The sequence below is a fragment of the Podarcis gaigeae genome (genome assembly GCF_964106915.1).
Source record: "Podarcis gaigeae genome assembly, chromosome: 14".
Taxonomy (NCBI): domain Eukaryota; kingdom Metazoa; phylum Chordata; class Lepidosauria; order Squamata; family Lacertidae; genus Podarcis; species Podarcis gaigeae.
The window spans coordinates 47,106,898-47,122,966 of NC_139690.1; the positions used below are offsets into that span (position 1 = coordinate 47,106,898).

Here is a 16,069-nt window from a genome sequence, read left to right on the forward strand (position 1 = left end):
GATACTGCAAGGAAGAGGGACCTGCCTGGCTGGATACATTTATCATAGAATACGATACGATACGATACCATACCATACCATACCATACGATAATACAATACAATACAATACAATACAATACAATACAATACAATAATCTTTATTGTCATTGTCCCATACAGAACAAAGAACTTGAAAAAATCTACATCAGACATTCAAAAACCAACAAGCCTGCTATCCCAACTATCCCAGCCTGGTTAGCCCCTAAAAATTCTGATAAGGTAAAGGGACCCCTGACCATTAGATCCAGTTGTGACCGACTCTGGGGTTGCGGCGCTCATCTCACTTTATTGGCCGAGGGACCCAGCATACAGCTTCCGGGTCATGTGGCCAGCATGACTAAGCTGCTTCTGGAGAACCAGAGCAGCGCACGGAAACACCGTTTACCTTCCCGCCGGAGTGGTACCTATTTATCTATTTGCACTTTGACGTGCTTTCGAACTGGCAGGAGCAGGGACCAAGCAATGGGAGCTCACCCCATCACGGGGATTCAAACCGCCGACCTTCTGATCGGCAAGTCCTAGGCTCTGTGGTTTAACCCACAGCGCCACCCGCGTCCCTAAAAACTCTGATACCCCATAATTAAATAAAATATACTCCCACAGAGACTACCTTACACTGCATTTAAAACCAAAAACTGTTTCTCAGGCGGCTAGTCCTAATCTTTATAACCCTGGACCTTCTTCCAGAAGGCAGAAGTTGAAAGAGATCATTTCCGGGGTGCGCACTATCCTGCGCTATCTCTGCAGCTTTCTTATGGCACCTGGAAGCATAGATTTGATCCAAGGTGGGAAGAGGGCACCCAATTATTCTCTCTGCAGTCTTTACAACCCTGGACAGCATTGTTTTTTCCCTGACCGTGCAGCTCCCAAACCACACACACAGACCATAAGTTAATACACTCTCCACAGTACAATGGTAAAATGCCATCAACAGGTCCTTTGAGAGATTATTTTTCCAGAGGATTCTCAGAAAAAAAATAAGCTCTGCTGTGCTCTCTTCATCAGGTCTTTACTGTTTTCTCCCCAGGTTAGGTAATCTAATCAATCATAGAATTGTAGAGTTGAAAGGGACCCCAGGGTCATCTAGTCCAACCCCCCCACAATGCAGGAATTTAGAGGCAGGATAGGCCATATCTCAAACATCCTAGCTGCACAAATATAAGATGGGGGACCCCTGGCTTACCTGTGGAAAGGATCTAATGTCTTGATGAACCACTTGGATGAAGGAATGGAGGGGATACTCATCCAATTTGCAGATCACACCAAACTGGGAGGGGAAGCTAATGCTGTAGAAGACAGAATCAGAATTCAAAATGACCTTAACAGATTGGAGAACTGGGTCCAAGCTAACAAAATGAATAACAATAGGGAGAAATGGAAGGTTCTGCATTTAGGCAGGAAGAACCAGGTGCACAAATATAAGATGGGGGACACCTGGTTTTCTAGCAGCACATGTGAAAGGGGTCTTAGTGGATCTAGGGGTCTTAGTGGATCAAAAGCTGAACACAAGTCAACAGTGTGATGCAGCAGCAAAAAGAGATAATGCTCTCCTAGGTTGCATCAACAGAAGTCTAGGAAGTCAAGGGAAGTCATAGTACCACTCTAGTCTGCCTTGGTCAGACCACACCTAGAATATGTATATCAGTATGTGGATGATACCCAGCTCTACCTATCTTTTAAATCAGAACCAGTGAAGGCGGTGAAGGTCCTGTGTGAGTGTCTGGAGGCGGTTGGAGGATGGATGGCGGCTAACAGATTGAGGTTGAATCCTGACAAGACAGAAGTACTGTTTTTGGGGGACAGGAGGCGGGCAGGTGTGGAGGATTCCCTGGTCCTGAATGGGGTAACTGTGCCCCTGAAGGACCAGGTGCGCAGCCTGGGAGTCATTTTGGATTCACAGCTGTCCTTGGAGGCACAGGTCAAATCTGTGTCCAGGGCAGCTGTTTACCAGCTCCACCTGGTACGCAGGCTGAGACCCTACCTGCCCGCGGACTGTCTCGCCAGAGTGATGCATGCTCTGGTTATCTCCCACTTGGACTACTGCAATGCACTCTACGTGGGGCTACCTTTGAAGGTGACTCGGAAACTACAACTAATCCAGAACACGGCAGCTAGACTGGTGACTGGGGGCGGCCGCCGAGACCACATAACACCGGTCTTGAAAAACCTACATTGGCTCCCAGTACGTTTCCGAGCACAATTCAAAGTGTTGGTGCTGACCTTTAAAGCCCTAAATGGCCTCAGTCCAGTATATCTGAAGGAGCGTCTCCACCCCCATCATTCTGCCCGGACACTGAGGTCCAGCGCCGAGGGCCTTCTGGCGGTTCCCTCATTGCAAGAAGCAAAGCTACAGGGAACCAGCTAGAGGGCCTTCTCGGTAGTGGCGCCCACCCTGTGGAACGCCCTTCCAGCAGATGTCAAAGCGATAAACAACTACCTGACATTCAGAAGACATCTGAAGGCAGCCCTGTTTAGGGAAGTTTTTAACGTGTGATATTTTACTGTATTTTTGGTTTTTATGGAAGCCGCCCAGAGTGGCTGGGGAGGCCCAGCCAGATCGGCGGGGTATAAATAATAAATTATTGTCAGGGGTTCAGAAGGAGAGACACAGGAGGGGGAGCAAATGGAGAGTGAGGAGGAGGAGTACGAGGGGGGCGCAGGCAGTGACAGTGGCCAGAGTTATTCCACAAGCCTCTCTAGCGAATCGGAGGACTCACAGAAGGGAGCGCCGGTGGCCAGAGCAAGGGAGATTCCAAGGGAGAAACCTCAAGAGGGAGGGGCCAGCGGGGAGTCCCTGAGCAGCAGTTGGAGATCAGGACCAGCGTCTCCACCAGAGCGCAGTGGGGAGGGGGAGTCCCAGGAGTCGGGACCAGTGTCCTCACCACCAGAGGGAGGAGAGGAGTCAGGTTTGACAACACCCACATCAGGAAGCGGGGAAACGGTCAGAAGGAAAGTCACCGGCTGGGCGCACGCGCCAAGTTCAAATGTACAGGAGCGCGGCACAGCGGGGAGCCCGGGAAGGGAGCCAGGTCCTAAAGCCCGCCGGAGGGAGGGGCAAGACTCAGGAGGCTCAGCGTCACAGGAGTCCAGGAAGGAGGGAACCCCAGAGGGCAGAAGGACCCAGCGCAGGAAAGAGCAGCGCAAGAGGTGGAGCCGGGCTAGAATCTTAAACTGGTGTGGGTGGAGCAGTGAGTCAGAGGGGACTTAGCCGGTCTAGCGTCGAGACGTGGGTCTGCGCGCCCAGAGCTTGGAAATGGAAACTAAACTTTAATAAAGACTTTTGTATATAACATCCACTGGGCGTTGGTCCTCTGTGAGCTGGGACCTAGCGGCAGTCCTGACAATTATTATTATTATTATTATTATTATTATTATTATTATTATTATTACTGTGTCCAGTTCTGGGCATCACAATTTTAGAAGGATATTGACAAGCTGGAACGTTTGCAGAGGAGGGCGACCAAGATGATCAAGGGTCTGGAAACTAAGCCTTATGAGAAGTGCTTGAAGGAGCTGGGTCTGTTTAGCCTGGAAAAGAGGAGACAGAGAGGAGATATAATAGCCATCTTCAAACATCTCAAGGACTGTCACATTACAAGAAACACCAGGAAGAACTTTTTGACAGTAAGAGCTGTTTGACAGTGGAACAGTCTCCCTTGGGAGGTTGTGGACTCCCTTCCTTGGAGGTTTTCAAGCAGAAGTTGGATGGTCATCTGCCATGGATGCTTTAGCTGAGATTCCTGCATTGCAGAGGGTTGGACTAGATGACCCTTGGGTCCCTTCCAACACTTTGTTCTTGTTGTTTAGTCACTTAGTCGTGTCCGACTCTTCGTGACCCCATGGACCAGAGCACGCCTGGCACTTCTGTCCTCCACTGCCTCCCCCAGTTTGGTCAAACTCATGCTGGTAGCTTCGAGAACACTGTCCAGCCATCTTGTCCTCCGTCATCCCCTTCTCCTTGTGCCCTCCAACTTTCCCAACATCAGGGTCTTTTCCAGGGAGTCTTCTCTTCTCATGAGGTGGCCAAAGTCTTGGAGCCTCAGCTTCAGGATCTGTCCTCCCAGTGAGCACTCAGGGCTGATTTCCTTCAGAATGGAGAGGTTTGATCTTCTTGCAGTCCATGGGACTCTCAAGAGTCTCCTCCAGCACCAGAATTCAAAAGCATCAGTTCTTCAGCGATCAGCCTTCTTGATGGTCCTTCCAACACTACAATTAGATGATGCTATGTGAGAGTTCTCATTGTGCCTCAAACGTCACTGTATGCAGCACAGGGAGACGTCTGCCCCCTTGTGTCCAAGTTATGTCCTGCAGCTATAAAAGTACAAAATAATGCTGGTTTTTCAGTACAGTATATTCATTTAGCAGTTAGGCTCATAGCCAGCCCTTGAATTAGAAAGGTTGAGGCAGCTGCCTCAGGTGGTAAAATGCAGCGGGTGTGGTAAGGATGTGGGGCAGGGTGTGTGGATTTGATCCAGTTTGCATTTAAAGGCAGAACAACAAAAACCAACTGAAAGATATGCAAACAGATACACGGGCACCTTTCAAAATTTGTCAGACTTTTGACGCCTGCTGGCAGGCTGGTGTTATTCTCCCCATGCTACAGATGTGGGAGGAAAGACCAAGGCTGCAATATGGCTGTGAGTCCATTGTTGGGTTGAGATTTGAACTGGGAATTGGGGGGGGGGTCTTTCACTAAGAGGCAGATTTTTTTTATTTAATTCAAATGAGCAGGAGAGATCCCTTGCCTTTAAAAACAGGAAATTGCACCTCTGGTTGCCAACTGACCAGGAAAAAAAAGCCTGGCCTGTTCCTATGCCTTTAATAGCAGCACAATTTACAGCAGAAACCAGCAGTTCAGACTTAAATGGGGGGGGGCAGAGATCTTCTTAATCAAATACTTGGAGACCAAGCAACTGTTAAGAGCACAAGAGCAGAGATCAACAAAGAAGTTGGCAGCCCTACTCCCACTGGGGAAAGAGGAGGAAATCCCCCTTGGGACACAAGGCAAGGGGTCACTCTTTGCAGCTGTCATTTCCTGATCCCATCTCTCCGTCCCACAACCACACTCTCAAAGGCAACCTTATTCAAATACATTTCCTGTCTCATTTCACACATGGTTCCCCCCCTTCCTTTAATCTTCTTCTCTCACTTCACTTAACCAACGCGGGGGCCTGCCCTAAGAGACAGAAAGCAAAACTCTGGGGTGTTTGTGAGCTGATGAGACAGAAGAAAGCTGGACCAGCAGCTTCTCAAAATACATATATTCATCTATCTGCCGCCACCTCCCACCGGTTGCTGGATTAGCGAGATAGCCTTCGAGGTTTCAGCTGCAGAACGCCAGCAGGGTTGAACAAGCAGGGGAGGTATATTTTTCGAGGCCCCTCCCGGCTCGGAGGAAGACCCAGAGCGAGGATGGAGGCTGTGGCCTTGTACAACTTCCAGGCTGATGAGAAGGACGAATTGCCATTTAAGAAGGGCGACACCCTGAAGGTATTGTTGCTGTACTGTGGTGGTGGTGATGATGATGATGATGATGATGATGATGATGATCACCAAGTTTGCAATCTGGAGAGGGATCTGTGAGAGCGGGGAAGACCCGCTTCTTTGTATGTTGAAATTAAAAAATAGTCCAGTAGCACTTTAGAGACCAGCTAAGTTTGCTCTAGGTATATACCTAGAACAAGTGTTCAAGGTGGGCATGCACACAAAGGATTGTACCTAGAACAAGTGTTCTAGGTGTGCATGCACACGAAGGCTTATACCTAGAACAAACTCAGTTGGTCTCTAAGGTCCTACTGGACTATTTTTAAAAAAATAATTTTGACTGCCTCAGACCAACACGTCTACCTACCTGAATCTAGATTCTTTGTATGTGTATTGAAAATTAAGATATACCATATTTTTCCGTGTATAAGACTAGGTCCCCCCCCCAAAAAAAAATAATGTCAAAAATTAGGGGGCATCTTATACACGGATACATCTCCCCGCCCCCCATTTTCTTAAATCTGAGTCCCCAGAAATAGGGGGCGTCTTATACATGGGGACATCTTATAGACGGGAAAATACGGTAATTAATGATAGCTACATTCATATAATTTTATGCTATATTATGATGATTATTACTATTATGATTATTATTGGTGTTATTTTTTATGTGTCCTGTCTCTCTATTCCTTTCTTCTTCTTCTTCTTCTTCTTCTTCTTCTTCTTCTTCTTCTTCTTCTTCTTCTTCTTCTTCTTCTTCATTTTTCTTCTCTTTCCCTCCTTCTTTTCTTGTTTTCCTCCCCTCTCTCTCTTGTCTTTTTGGTTCTATTTGTTTTAGATACTATTTTATTCTATTGTGAAAACTTTAATGAACATCTTTGGACAGCCAAGTTTACCACCCGGGAAAATTATGCACTTGGACCAAATCTACATACAGTATTGTTGTGGGGGGTTATTTTTGGTGGGGGGATGTGTCTGTCTAGATGATGCCCTGAGCCTCTTCCAATTGTTGGGATCCTGCATCCCAGTCTAAGAGAGGAGGTTGCCATTCTGGTCAGGCAAGTTTCATGGTAAGGCAATGACTTTCGCTGGCCACTCAAGTGTCCTCATCAGCATCTCAAAAGAACGAGTTGGGTTGCAAGTCCTATATCTAAGTGCCGGTGCCCCGCCAATAAGATCAGTTGCAGTGTTAATGCTGTGATCATCTTATGCTCAGGTTGTATATACAGTGGTACCTTTGTTCTTGAACATAATCTGTTCCGGGAGTCCGTTCGACTTGTTCATCCAGGGAGACAGGCAGACTTCAGGCTTGCAGGATCTGCTTGGGGTTTTACCATAATCCTGAGATCCACCACTTGGAGTCAGGCACAGTTAGGTTTGATGAGGCCCTAAGCTCCTGAATGTAATGGGGCTCTTTATATGTCCAGCTTTCCTTTGTCAACAACAAATTGTCACTGCCTTTCATGTTGAATATATGCTATATGGTAATTTATGGACCTAATAGATATCTAAAGCCATTTGCACATGTTGCCCTGCAAGCAGTCCATGCAGAATGTAGGCACCCTATATATAAAAAGGTAAAGGTAAAGGTACCCCTGCCCATACGGGCCAGTCGTGTCCGACTCTAGGGTTGCGTACTCATCTCGCTCAAGAGGCCAGGAGCCAGTGCTGTCCGTAGACACTTCCGGGTCATGTGGCCAGCGTGACTAAGCGGCATCTGGCGAGCCAGCACCAGCGCCGCACACGGAAACGCCGTTTACCTTCCCGCTATAAAGCGGTACCTATTTATCTACTTGCACTTAGGGGTGCTTTCGTACTGCTAGGTGGGCAGGAGCTGGGACTGAACGACGGGAGCTCACCCCGCCGCGGGGATTCGAACCGCCGACCTTGCGATCAGCAAGTCCTAGGCACTGAGGTTTTACCCACAGCGCCACCCGCGTTTCTATATATAGAAAGGAGCAAACCAGTGATATTTTAGGGAGCAGGCTAGCAGGCGGGGGCCATTACTTCCATCAGAGGAGCCTACACAACACAAAACACTGTTGCTGTATGTTTTATTTTATTTGTTTTATATCTTATATTTTGGAAATGTACATTCAGGTGGTGTTTTTTTCCTTTAATTTTTTTGGGGGCCCCCAAGAGAGTGGGGCCCTAAGCTATAGCTTGTTTAGCTTATACATAAATCCAGCACTGGCAAAGCTAAAGGACCTGGTGTCTCTGAGCAACCGCTGAGCTGCACAGCCTGGGGTTTGCTTTAGGTGTTCAGCTGAGGTTTCACTGAACTCACCATCCTTTCACACCAACATCTATTTCTGGCTACCCAGAGGTTTCTTCGTTTTAGCAGTCTAACGAGGACAGGGCAGTGGGGCTCCATTGAACCACTGAAATTCACAGGCTTAAATGAGCCATGCCCATTAATTTCAGTGGGCCTTCTTGGAGTAGAGCTTACCTTGACACAACTTGCAGGCTTGAACACACCAGTGCAATTTCACGGTGCTACAATTCCCAGGCTGGGTCAATTCTCAGTCCCTCTTTCCCAGGGAACTCTGGGAATGGTAGCTCTGTGAAGGGAACAGGGGTCTCCTAACGACTCTCAGCACCCTGAACAAACTATTGTTCCCAGGAAAGGCTGAGATGAGAGGATGAGAGAGAGAGAGAGAGAGAGAGAGAGAGAGAGAGGGAGGGAGGGAGGGAGGGAGGGAGGGAGGGAGACCCATGGTCAAACACTGGACATAATGGCTGAGTGAGATTTGAACTCACATCTCCCTAGTCCTACTCATCTTCTTCTTGTTAAAGAGTATATTTACACCACATTCTACCAGTCACAGGTTACTCAGAGTGGCTTACCAATCTGTCAGTTTCATTTCCTCGCACCAGGCGCACATTTTTCCTGCCGTATATATTTGCGCGTGCAACTTTGCCCAGTCGATGCCTTGCTAGAGTTTCCAGCACCCTTCACAAACTACAGATCCCTGGATTCTTTGCAGAGGGGTGTGCTTTAAATGTGCCTCAAAAGTTTAAATTTTTGTTGCATATTCAGCTTCATACTGGTGTAGCGGTTAGACTACAGCCAAGGAGAGCAGGGTTCAAATTCTCAGTCAGACACAAAGCACCACTGGATCACTTGGGGGCAAGTCATTCTTTCTCTCAGCCTATCCCGCCTCACAGGGTTGTTGTGACGATGAAATGGCCACCTTGAAGGAAATTTGGGCTATCGATGCCAAGAAGGATGTAAGTAAATAGAGACTGAAAGAGACTTTGACAAGAGTCAGGGAGCAACAATAGCACAGCGGCAGAGCTTTGTGTATAAAAAGTCACAGGTTCAATTCCTGGCGTCGCCAGGATCAGGTAAGAAAAGGTTATGGGATGTCAGGTTAGCGAAAATGTATAAAGTTAGTAATAAATGTTGGAAATGTAAAGAAAAAGAGGGAACAGTTTATCACATGTGGTGGGAATGTAAAAAGGTGAAATGCTTCTGGGAGATGATATATAATGAGATGAAAAAAATGTTGAAATATACATTCATAAAGAAACCAGAAGCATTTTTACTGGGCATTGTGGGGAGTGATATAAATAGAAAGGAATGTAAGCTCTTTTTATATGCAATAACAGCAGCAAGAATATTACTGCCCCAAAAATGGAAGCAAGAAGAATTACCGACAATTGAAGAATGGAGAATGAAGTTAATGGACTATGCAGAACTAGATAAACTAACAGGAAGGATTCGAAACCAGCGGCACCAGAAATTCACGGAAGACTGGAGTAAATTTACGGACTACTTGAAAAGTATTTGTGAAGATCAGACAACGTTTGTAGGTTTGCAAGAAGTTTTGTGAGGAGTGTTATTGGAAGTATTGCAAAAATGGAGAAGGGGAAGGATGATTTGTTAAGAGATGTAAAGGCAATATAAAGTTAAGAAATGCATAAGAAGTGGTTAAAACGGTGGATCGTCAGAGGTGCTGATGGAAGTCTAAAAAGATTGTATAAGTGATAAGTTTTGTGGTACATTTTATAATTTGTGTGTGTGTGTGTGTGTGTGTGTGTATGTGTGTGTGTGTATGGAAAAGGTTATGGGAAACAGTTTTCTCTGCCTGAGGCTCTGGATTGCTACTGCCAGTCAGAGTTGACACTACAACCCTAGATGGACAAACAAGGCTACTAGAGATGGAGGAGAAACCTGATTCCGTTCACTTTTTAAAGTGAATTTCTTTATTTTGTACTTTCCGGGCAAAATGCAGAAATTGAAGCACAGCCATCCTTCAAAATTCACGCTTCTCCGAATTTCGCAGGGCCGTTATCCAGCCAAGTCACGAGTGCAAAACTGCACATTCTTTAGTGGTGGTAACATACAGAAATGCATCATATTAGGGGAAATGCATGGGGAGGGGAATATTCATATAAGCTATCATCTTCATTTCTCAGCTTGCAGTCAACAGACCTTTTAAGTGTTTTATAACACTTTTAAAACGACGACCATGAAATTCACATCAATGCAACTGAGAAACGCAACATTTATATAGCAGGCAGTTCATAAGCGGTTTAAGACAGATGGCCATGTTTTTTAAAAATTGCCACTTCCTCTGTCTGTCAAACCCACATGCAAAAATGTGCCGGTAATTTTTCATGAGGATATTGAACACCCACACCCACAAATTACTGCAGAAATTTAAAGAAATGAATTTACAATCGGAAAAATTGAGAACCGTGGAGAACTGAAACTGATGGATTGGTTCATCGATGCTTGCCACCATAGGGGCCAAATCACTGGGGCCATGGATGCCCAAGCACCCACAAAATTCCCCATGAAGGGGCTGGTCACCCACAAATTTCGGTGCATGGCACCCACGGCCCCGAGCGCCCACAGTTGTGGGGCCAACCTTGCACTCCTGCCTGCTATGATGGCTAGATTCTACATCAGCCAACAGTGGCCTTTGAATGCTTAACATGAGTCAACAGTGAGATGCAGCAGCAAAAAGAGCTAATGCTATTCTAGGCTGCATCAACAGACGTCCGGATCAAGGGAAGTCATCATAGCACTGTACTGTGCCTTGGTAAGACCACACCTAAGGGACATGGGTGGCACTGTGGGTTAAACCACAGAGCCTGGGACTTGTCGATCAGAAGGTCAGCGGTTCGAATCCCCGTGACGGGGTGAGCTCCCGTTGCTCAGTCCCTGCTCCTGCCAACCTAGCAGTTCGAAAACACATCAAAGTGCAAGTAGATAAATAGGTACCACTCCGGCAGAAAGGTAAACGGTGTTTCTGTGCGCTGCTCTGGTTCGCCAGAAGCGGCTTAGTCATGCTGGCCACGTGACCTGGAAGCCGTATGCCGGCTCCCTCGGCCAATAAAGCAAGATGAGCGCCGCAACCCCAGAGTCGGCCACGACTGGACCTAATGGTCAGGGGTCCCTTTACCTTTAAGACCACACCTAGAATACTGTGTCCAATTCTGGATGCCACAATTTTAGAAGGATATTGACAAGCTGGAATGTGTGCAGAGGAGGGCGACCCAAGATGATCAAGGGTCTGGAAACTAAGCCTTACAATGAATGGTTGAAGGAGCTGGGTCTGTTTAGCCTGGAAAAGAGGAGACTGAGAGGAGATGGCCATCTTCAAATACCTGAAGGGCTGTCACATGGAAGAAGGAACAAGCTTCTTTTCTCCTACTCCGGAGGGTAGGACTCAAACCAATAGCTTCAACCTTTCCATGGAGGCCCAGGTTGCAGCTACAGCAAAGGTGGCATTTTTCCATCTCCGCCGTATTAAGCAGTTGGTCCCTTTCCTTTCTCGCCCTGATCTGGCCACTGTGATCCACGGGATGGTCACCTCCAGGCTTGATTATTGTAACTCGCTCTACGTGGGGCTGCCCTTGAAGCTGACCCAGAAACTCCAGCGGGTGCCACAGTTTAAGAAGGATGTTGACAAGTTGCAACGGGTGCACAGGAGGGCGACCAAAATGATCAAGGGTCTGGAAACTAAGCCTGATGAGGAACGGTTGAATGAGCTGGGTATGTTTAGCCTGGAAAAGAGGAGACAGAGAGGAGATATGAGAGCCTTCTTCAAACATCTCAAGGACGATGGAGCAAGCTTATTTTCTCCCTCTCTGAAGAGTACGACTCGATTCAATGGCTTCAAGTTACAAGAGAGAAGATTCTGATTAAACTTCAGGAAGAACTAGAGCTTTTGAGTAGCAAAACCATCTCCCTCAGGAGGTTGTGGACTCCCCCTCCTTGGAGGGGTTTTTGAGGAGCGCTTGGGTGGCCTTCTATCATGGATATTTTAGCTGAGATTCCTGGGTTGGACTAGATGACCCTTGGGTCCCTTCCAGCTCTACAGTCCAAATGTTCTCACGGCCCTGATGGCTTCTTCCTGCTTTGCATCAGCTTGCCTGCAGCCCGCTCCGCTCTGCTGGTCACTCGGGGAATTCTTTCGGTGCCCAGAGAATCCCCCAGAGAAATCTCAGTTCCTGTTTTCGCAGCTGAGAACCGCTTTTCACAATAATGTGGGGGGGGGGTGAGTGAGTGGGGGGAATCAGCCAGAAAAGCAAATGGGGCACCTGACGTTTCAAGGGTGTGGGTTAGTCGTATATGTACACATAAACTACTCAGGTTCTCTAGTTCTAAAGAAAGAGCCCAAATGCTGTCCTACAGAGGGGCAGTGTGGTGTAGTGGTTACGGTGGTAGAACAGGGTTGAAATCCCCACTCAGCTAGGTTGCATGCTGGGTGACTTAGACTGTGAGGGGAGAGAGACTTTGTGCAGGCCATCAAGGATAGCTCAGTCAATATATATGATGCAAACTACTAATAATTATAAATAGCTTTATGAATATGAAATTGAGTGTTATAACCTGTACAATGCAATTGTAGTTAATACAATGCATTTTTTAAATATAATATCAATATCACCATAGTAGTCCACACTGTTTATTGGGACAGCAGACCTTTGTACCCTGTTACACTTAGTGAGTGTGAAAGACGGTATTTACCATATTTTTCGCTCTATAGGACGCACTTTTCCCCCTCCAAAAATGAAGGGGAAATGTGTGTGCATCCTATGGAGCAAATGCAGACTCCTTGGCTTCAGCGATAGCAACGGGAAGCCTCCGAAGCACAGAGGGAGCGCTCCCGCCGCGCTCCAGAGGCTTCGCGTTGCTTTTGCTGAAGCCTGGAGAGGGAGAGGGGTCGGTGCGCACCGACCCATCTCGCTCTCCAGGCTTCAGGCAGCTATCCGCAAGCCTTAGGAGCGCGCCCCCAGCCCCACAAGCTCCAGGAGCGTGGCAAGGCTGCGCGCAACCTTGCCGCCACTCCCGGACCTGTTCTGGGGGCTGGGGTCAGAGGAAGCTCGGGCTTCCCCTGCTCCAGCCCCACACTTAAAAAGAAGCCAAGATAGCGAGCGGGATGGATAATTTTTTTTCTTTATTTCCCCCCCTAAAAACTAGGTGCGCCCTATGGTCCGGTGCACCCTATGGAGGAAAAAATATGGTATTTCTTTCGGTATAATTTTTTTGGGGGCCCCCAGGAGAGTGGGATCCTAAGCTATAGCTTATTTAGCTTATACGTACCAGTAAATCCAGCACTGCCTTCAAGCTAACAGCTGCTCCTTTTTCACTCTTTTGGATCCCACAGATCCTGAACATGGAAGATGACCTGAACTGGTACAAAGCAGAACTCTTTGGCACCGAAGGATTCATCCCCAAAAACTACATCAAGATGAAACCTCACCCGTAAGCAGCACCAGCTTATTCCTTTCCTTGATTTGTTTAAAAGCCTTTATGGATCGCTTAGTCTTTTAAAAGTACGGTAACCTTGCCAGGAAAACAAACCCAGATGTCTTTCCTCCTGGGAAGCCCTGAACTCAGCACAGCTTAACCCAGACCAACCCTGTCCCAGCGGCCCAAAGTCTGCTGCGCATTTAACAACAGCCAGACACACCAATACCATCCAACTGGCGAAGATTGAGAAGATTTAAGGTGGGGGTGGGGAAGTTATGGACCCTCCAGACATTGCTGGACTCCCACTTCCTATTGGCCCCATCCTGCATGGCCGATACTCAGGGATGGTGGGAGTTGTAGCCCAGCAACAAAATCTGGCGGGCCACAGGGTTTTGCCCTGAACATTGCCCCATCGCATTTGACAGTTGCATTTTGCACCTGCCGCAAGTGTTCTTCTTTCACGAATCCACAATAAATCAGCACTTGGAAGGGGGGAAGAGGGCAGGGCAATGAATGAACAAGATGCAAAACACATTAGCTTGTGGGTGGATGTTGTATTTCTCTGGAACAAACACGTAAGCAAATGCATTCACACTGGATAAATTTTCTCCCCCCCCCCCATCCCATCCTACACTAGTTTCCAAGGACAGCTTGCTTAAAGATTGCCTAGTGTAGATACAGCCTTGGCATTTGCTGTTGTTGTTTAGTCGTCTCCGACTCTTCGTGACCCCATGGACCAGAGCACGCCAGGCCCTCCCGTCTTCCACTGCCTCCCACAGTTTGGTCAAACTCATGCTGGTAGCTTCGAGAACACTGTCCAACCATCTCATCCTCTGTCGTCCCCTTCTCCTTTTGCCCTCCATTTTTCCCAACATCAGGGTCTTTTCCAGGGAGTCTTCTCTTCTCATGAGGTGGCCAAAGTATTGGAGCCTCAGCTTCAGGATCTGTCCTTCCAGTGAGCACTCAGGGCTGATTTCCTTCAGAATGGAGAGGTTTGATCTTCTTGCAGTCCATGGGACTCTCAAGAGTCTCCTCCAGCACCAGAATTCAAAAGCATCCATTCTTTGGCGATCAGCCTTCTTTATGGTCCAGCTTTCACTTCCATACATCACTACTGGGAAAACCATAGCTTTAACTATACAGACCTTTGTCGGCAAGGTGATGTCTCTGCTTTTTAAGATGCTGTCTAGCTTTGTCCCAAGAAGCAGGCATCTTTTAATTTCGTGACTGTTGTCACCATCTGCAGTGATCATGGAGCCCAAGGAAGTAAAATCTCTCACTGCCTCCATTTCTTCCCCTTCTATTTGCCTTGGCATTTACTTTATGGTAATTGCTTTTATTTCGAAACAAACAAAAAGTTGGTACATTTCACTTCTGTGCCCCGGCTCCTGGATTTCAGAAGATCAGACTCTTGGTTAAAAGCCCCAGAGCAGACCAGAACTTGAGTGTGTTGCTTCGCTGCAATTATTGTGGTGGTGGTGGTTTCCCAGTCAGTTGGCAATCCTAACGGCCAGTTCAGGGACTCACAATGACAACCACCCACAGCCACAACAAGAAGGACAACCCCTAGCCATGCCCTCCTTAAGAGAGTCCAAAAATACAGGTAATTGCTTGGGTCTGTTATTGATTTTATCTTACCCCATTTCTATCCCACCCTTCCTCTCAAAGGGTGATGACTAGTGTTCTTCCCAATCTCCTCTGTAAAGAAAACCAGATCTAGGGTGCAACCCACAGAATGTGTTGGATCCTCAGTGTATTGCAACAGCCCCATGGTTGTCCTGGTGGCCAGATTTTTCTATGAAGCCATGAGGTCCTGAGCTGGCCCAGACAAAGCAACATCGACATGGATTTTGAGGTCCCCCAGAACTAAGTGTCCTGGGATTCCCCGACACCGCACCAGAGACCGCTTCCACCAGCTCAGTCAGGGAGGTGGTTGGAGGGTAGGCTTGGAGGTACACCAATGCGATCGCTGTTCTGTCTCTGCCCCCCCCAACACCAAGGCCAAACCCTTGCGTCTCACTTCCAGGTGAACTAGCCTATGAATCCCAGGTCACTGGGTAAAAGCTATGCAGCCTTACTGCAATCCTAAGCATTTTACTCAGAAGCAAGTCCCACAGCACCGGCTGTGGCTGTAGAGACCAATATGGGAGAGACATGTTTTGTTGCATCTGGGGCAGGTGAAGGCATCCGGTTGTGCTGCTGCAGACGCACCAGGGCGTTTCTTCTCTCTGCGCTCCTCCCAGCGGTCATTCCTCCTGTGGTCACTGCTGTGGGTGCACGGCCTGTCGGTCTCCAGGGATTCCCACACAGCGGGTTGATGCTGCCAACAGGGCCATCTTACCCATAGAGGCTAGTGGCGCAGGGCACCAGGGAGCCAAGTTCTGGAGGGCACCAGGGAAGAGGCGGAGGCTGGACGTGGCACCTCGTGGCATCAGCTCACCGCCCTCACCTGCCTCTGCCATGCCATGAAGCAGCGCCGCACCCAGAGCCTCCGTCTGCCATGCCCACCGTGGCACGGAGCAGCCAGCTGAGCCAGAAGGCACCTCGTCCAGCCTCTGCCCCTTCCCCGCCAGGGGAGCCACTTTCCAGCCACTGCCCAGCAGCACTGCCCTCCTTAAAAAAATCTCTGGGAAAGGGGGGGGGGCGTGCCAGAGGGAGCTTTGCACCATGACGCCGGTTACGCTTAAGACGGCCCTGGTTGCCAACCTGTCATATTTCCAGACATCTTTGTAAAGCAGAGTCGGTCTGCCAGCAGGCCCGGTGCCTGAAGCCAACTTCCTTGGAGATCCCGTTCTTCATATTATTCCAAAGATAGCTTGGCTTGCAATATTCC

The 16,069-nt window shown here is 48.1% G+C and overlaps 2 protein-coding genes across 4 annotated transcripts in view; both read left to right on the plus strand.

Annotated features, from left to right (window-relative positions):
• Window positions 1–16,069, plus strand: part of SHMT1 (serine hydroxymethyltransferase 1) — a 343,621-nt gene that overhangs the window by 127,845 nt on the left and 199,707 nt on the right. The gene's annotated exons all lie outside the window — the stretch shown is intronic.
• Window positions 5,246–16,069, plus strand: part of GRAP (GRB2 related adaptor protein) — a 37,748-nt gene continuing 26,924 nt past the window's right edge. The window contains exons 1-2 of one of the 3 annotated variants that reach the window (XM_083711857.1): window positions 5,246–5,531; window positions 13,151–13,248. In XM_083711857.1, coding sequence (XP_083567983.1) covers window positions 5,454–5,531; window positions 13,151–13,248 — 176 coding nt within the window. In that variant the 5' untranslated portion in view covers window positions 5,246–5,453. Of the gene's footprint in view, window positions 5,532–6,800; window positions 6,928–8,682; window positions 8,757–13,150; window positions 13,249–16,069 lie in introns of those variants that run through there. The other 2 variants (XM_083711859.1, XM_083711858.1) reach the window with 2 other exon arrangements.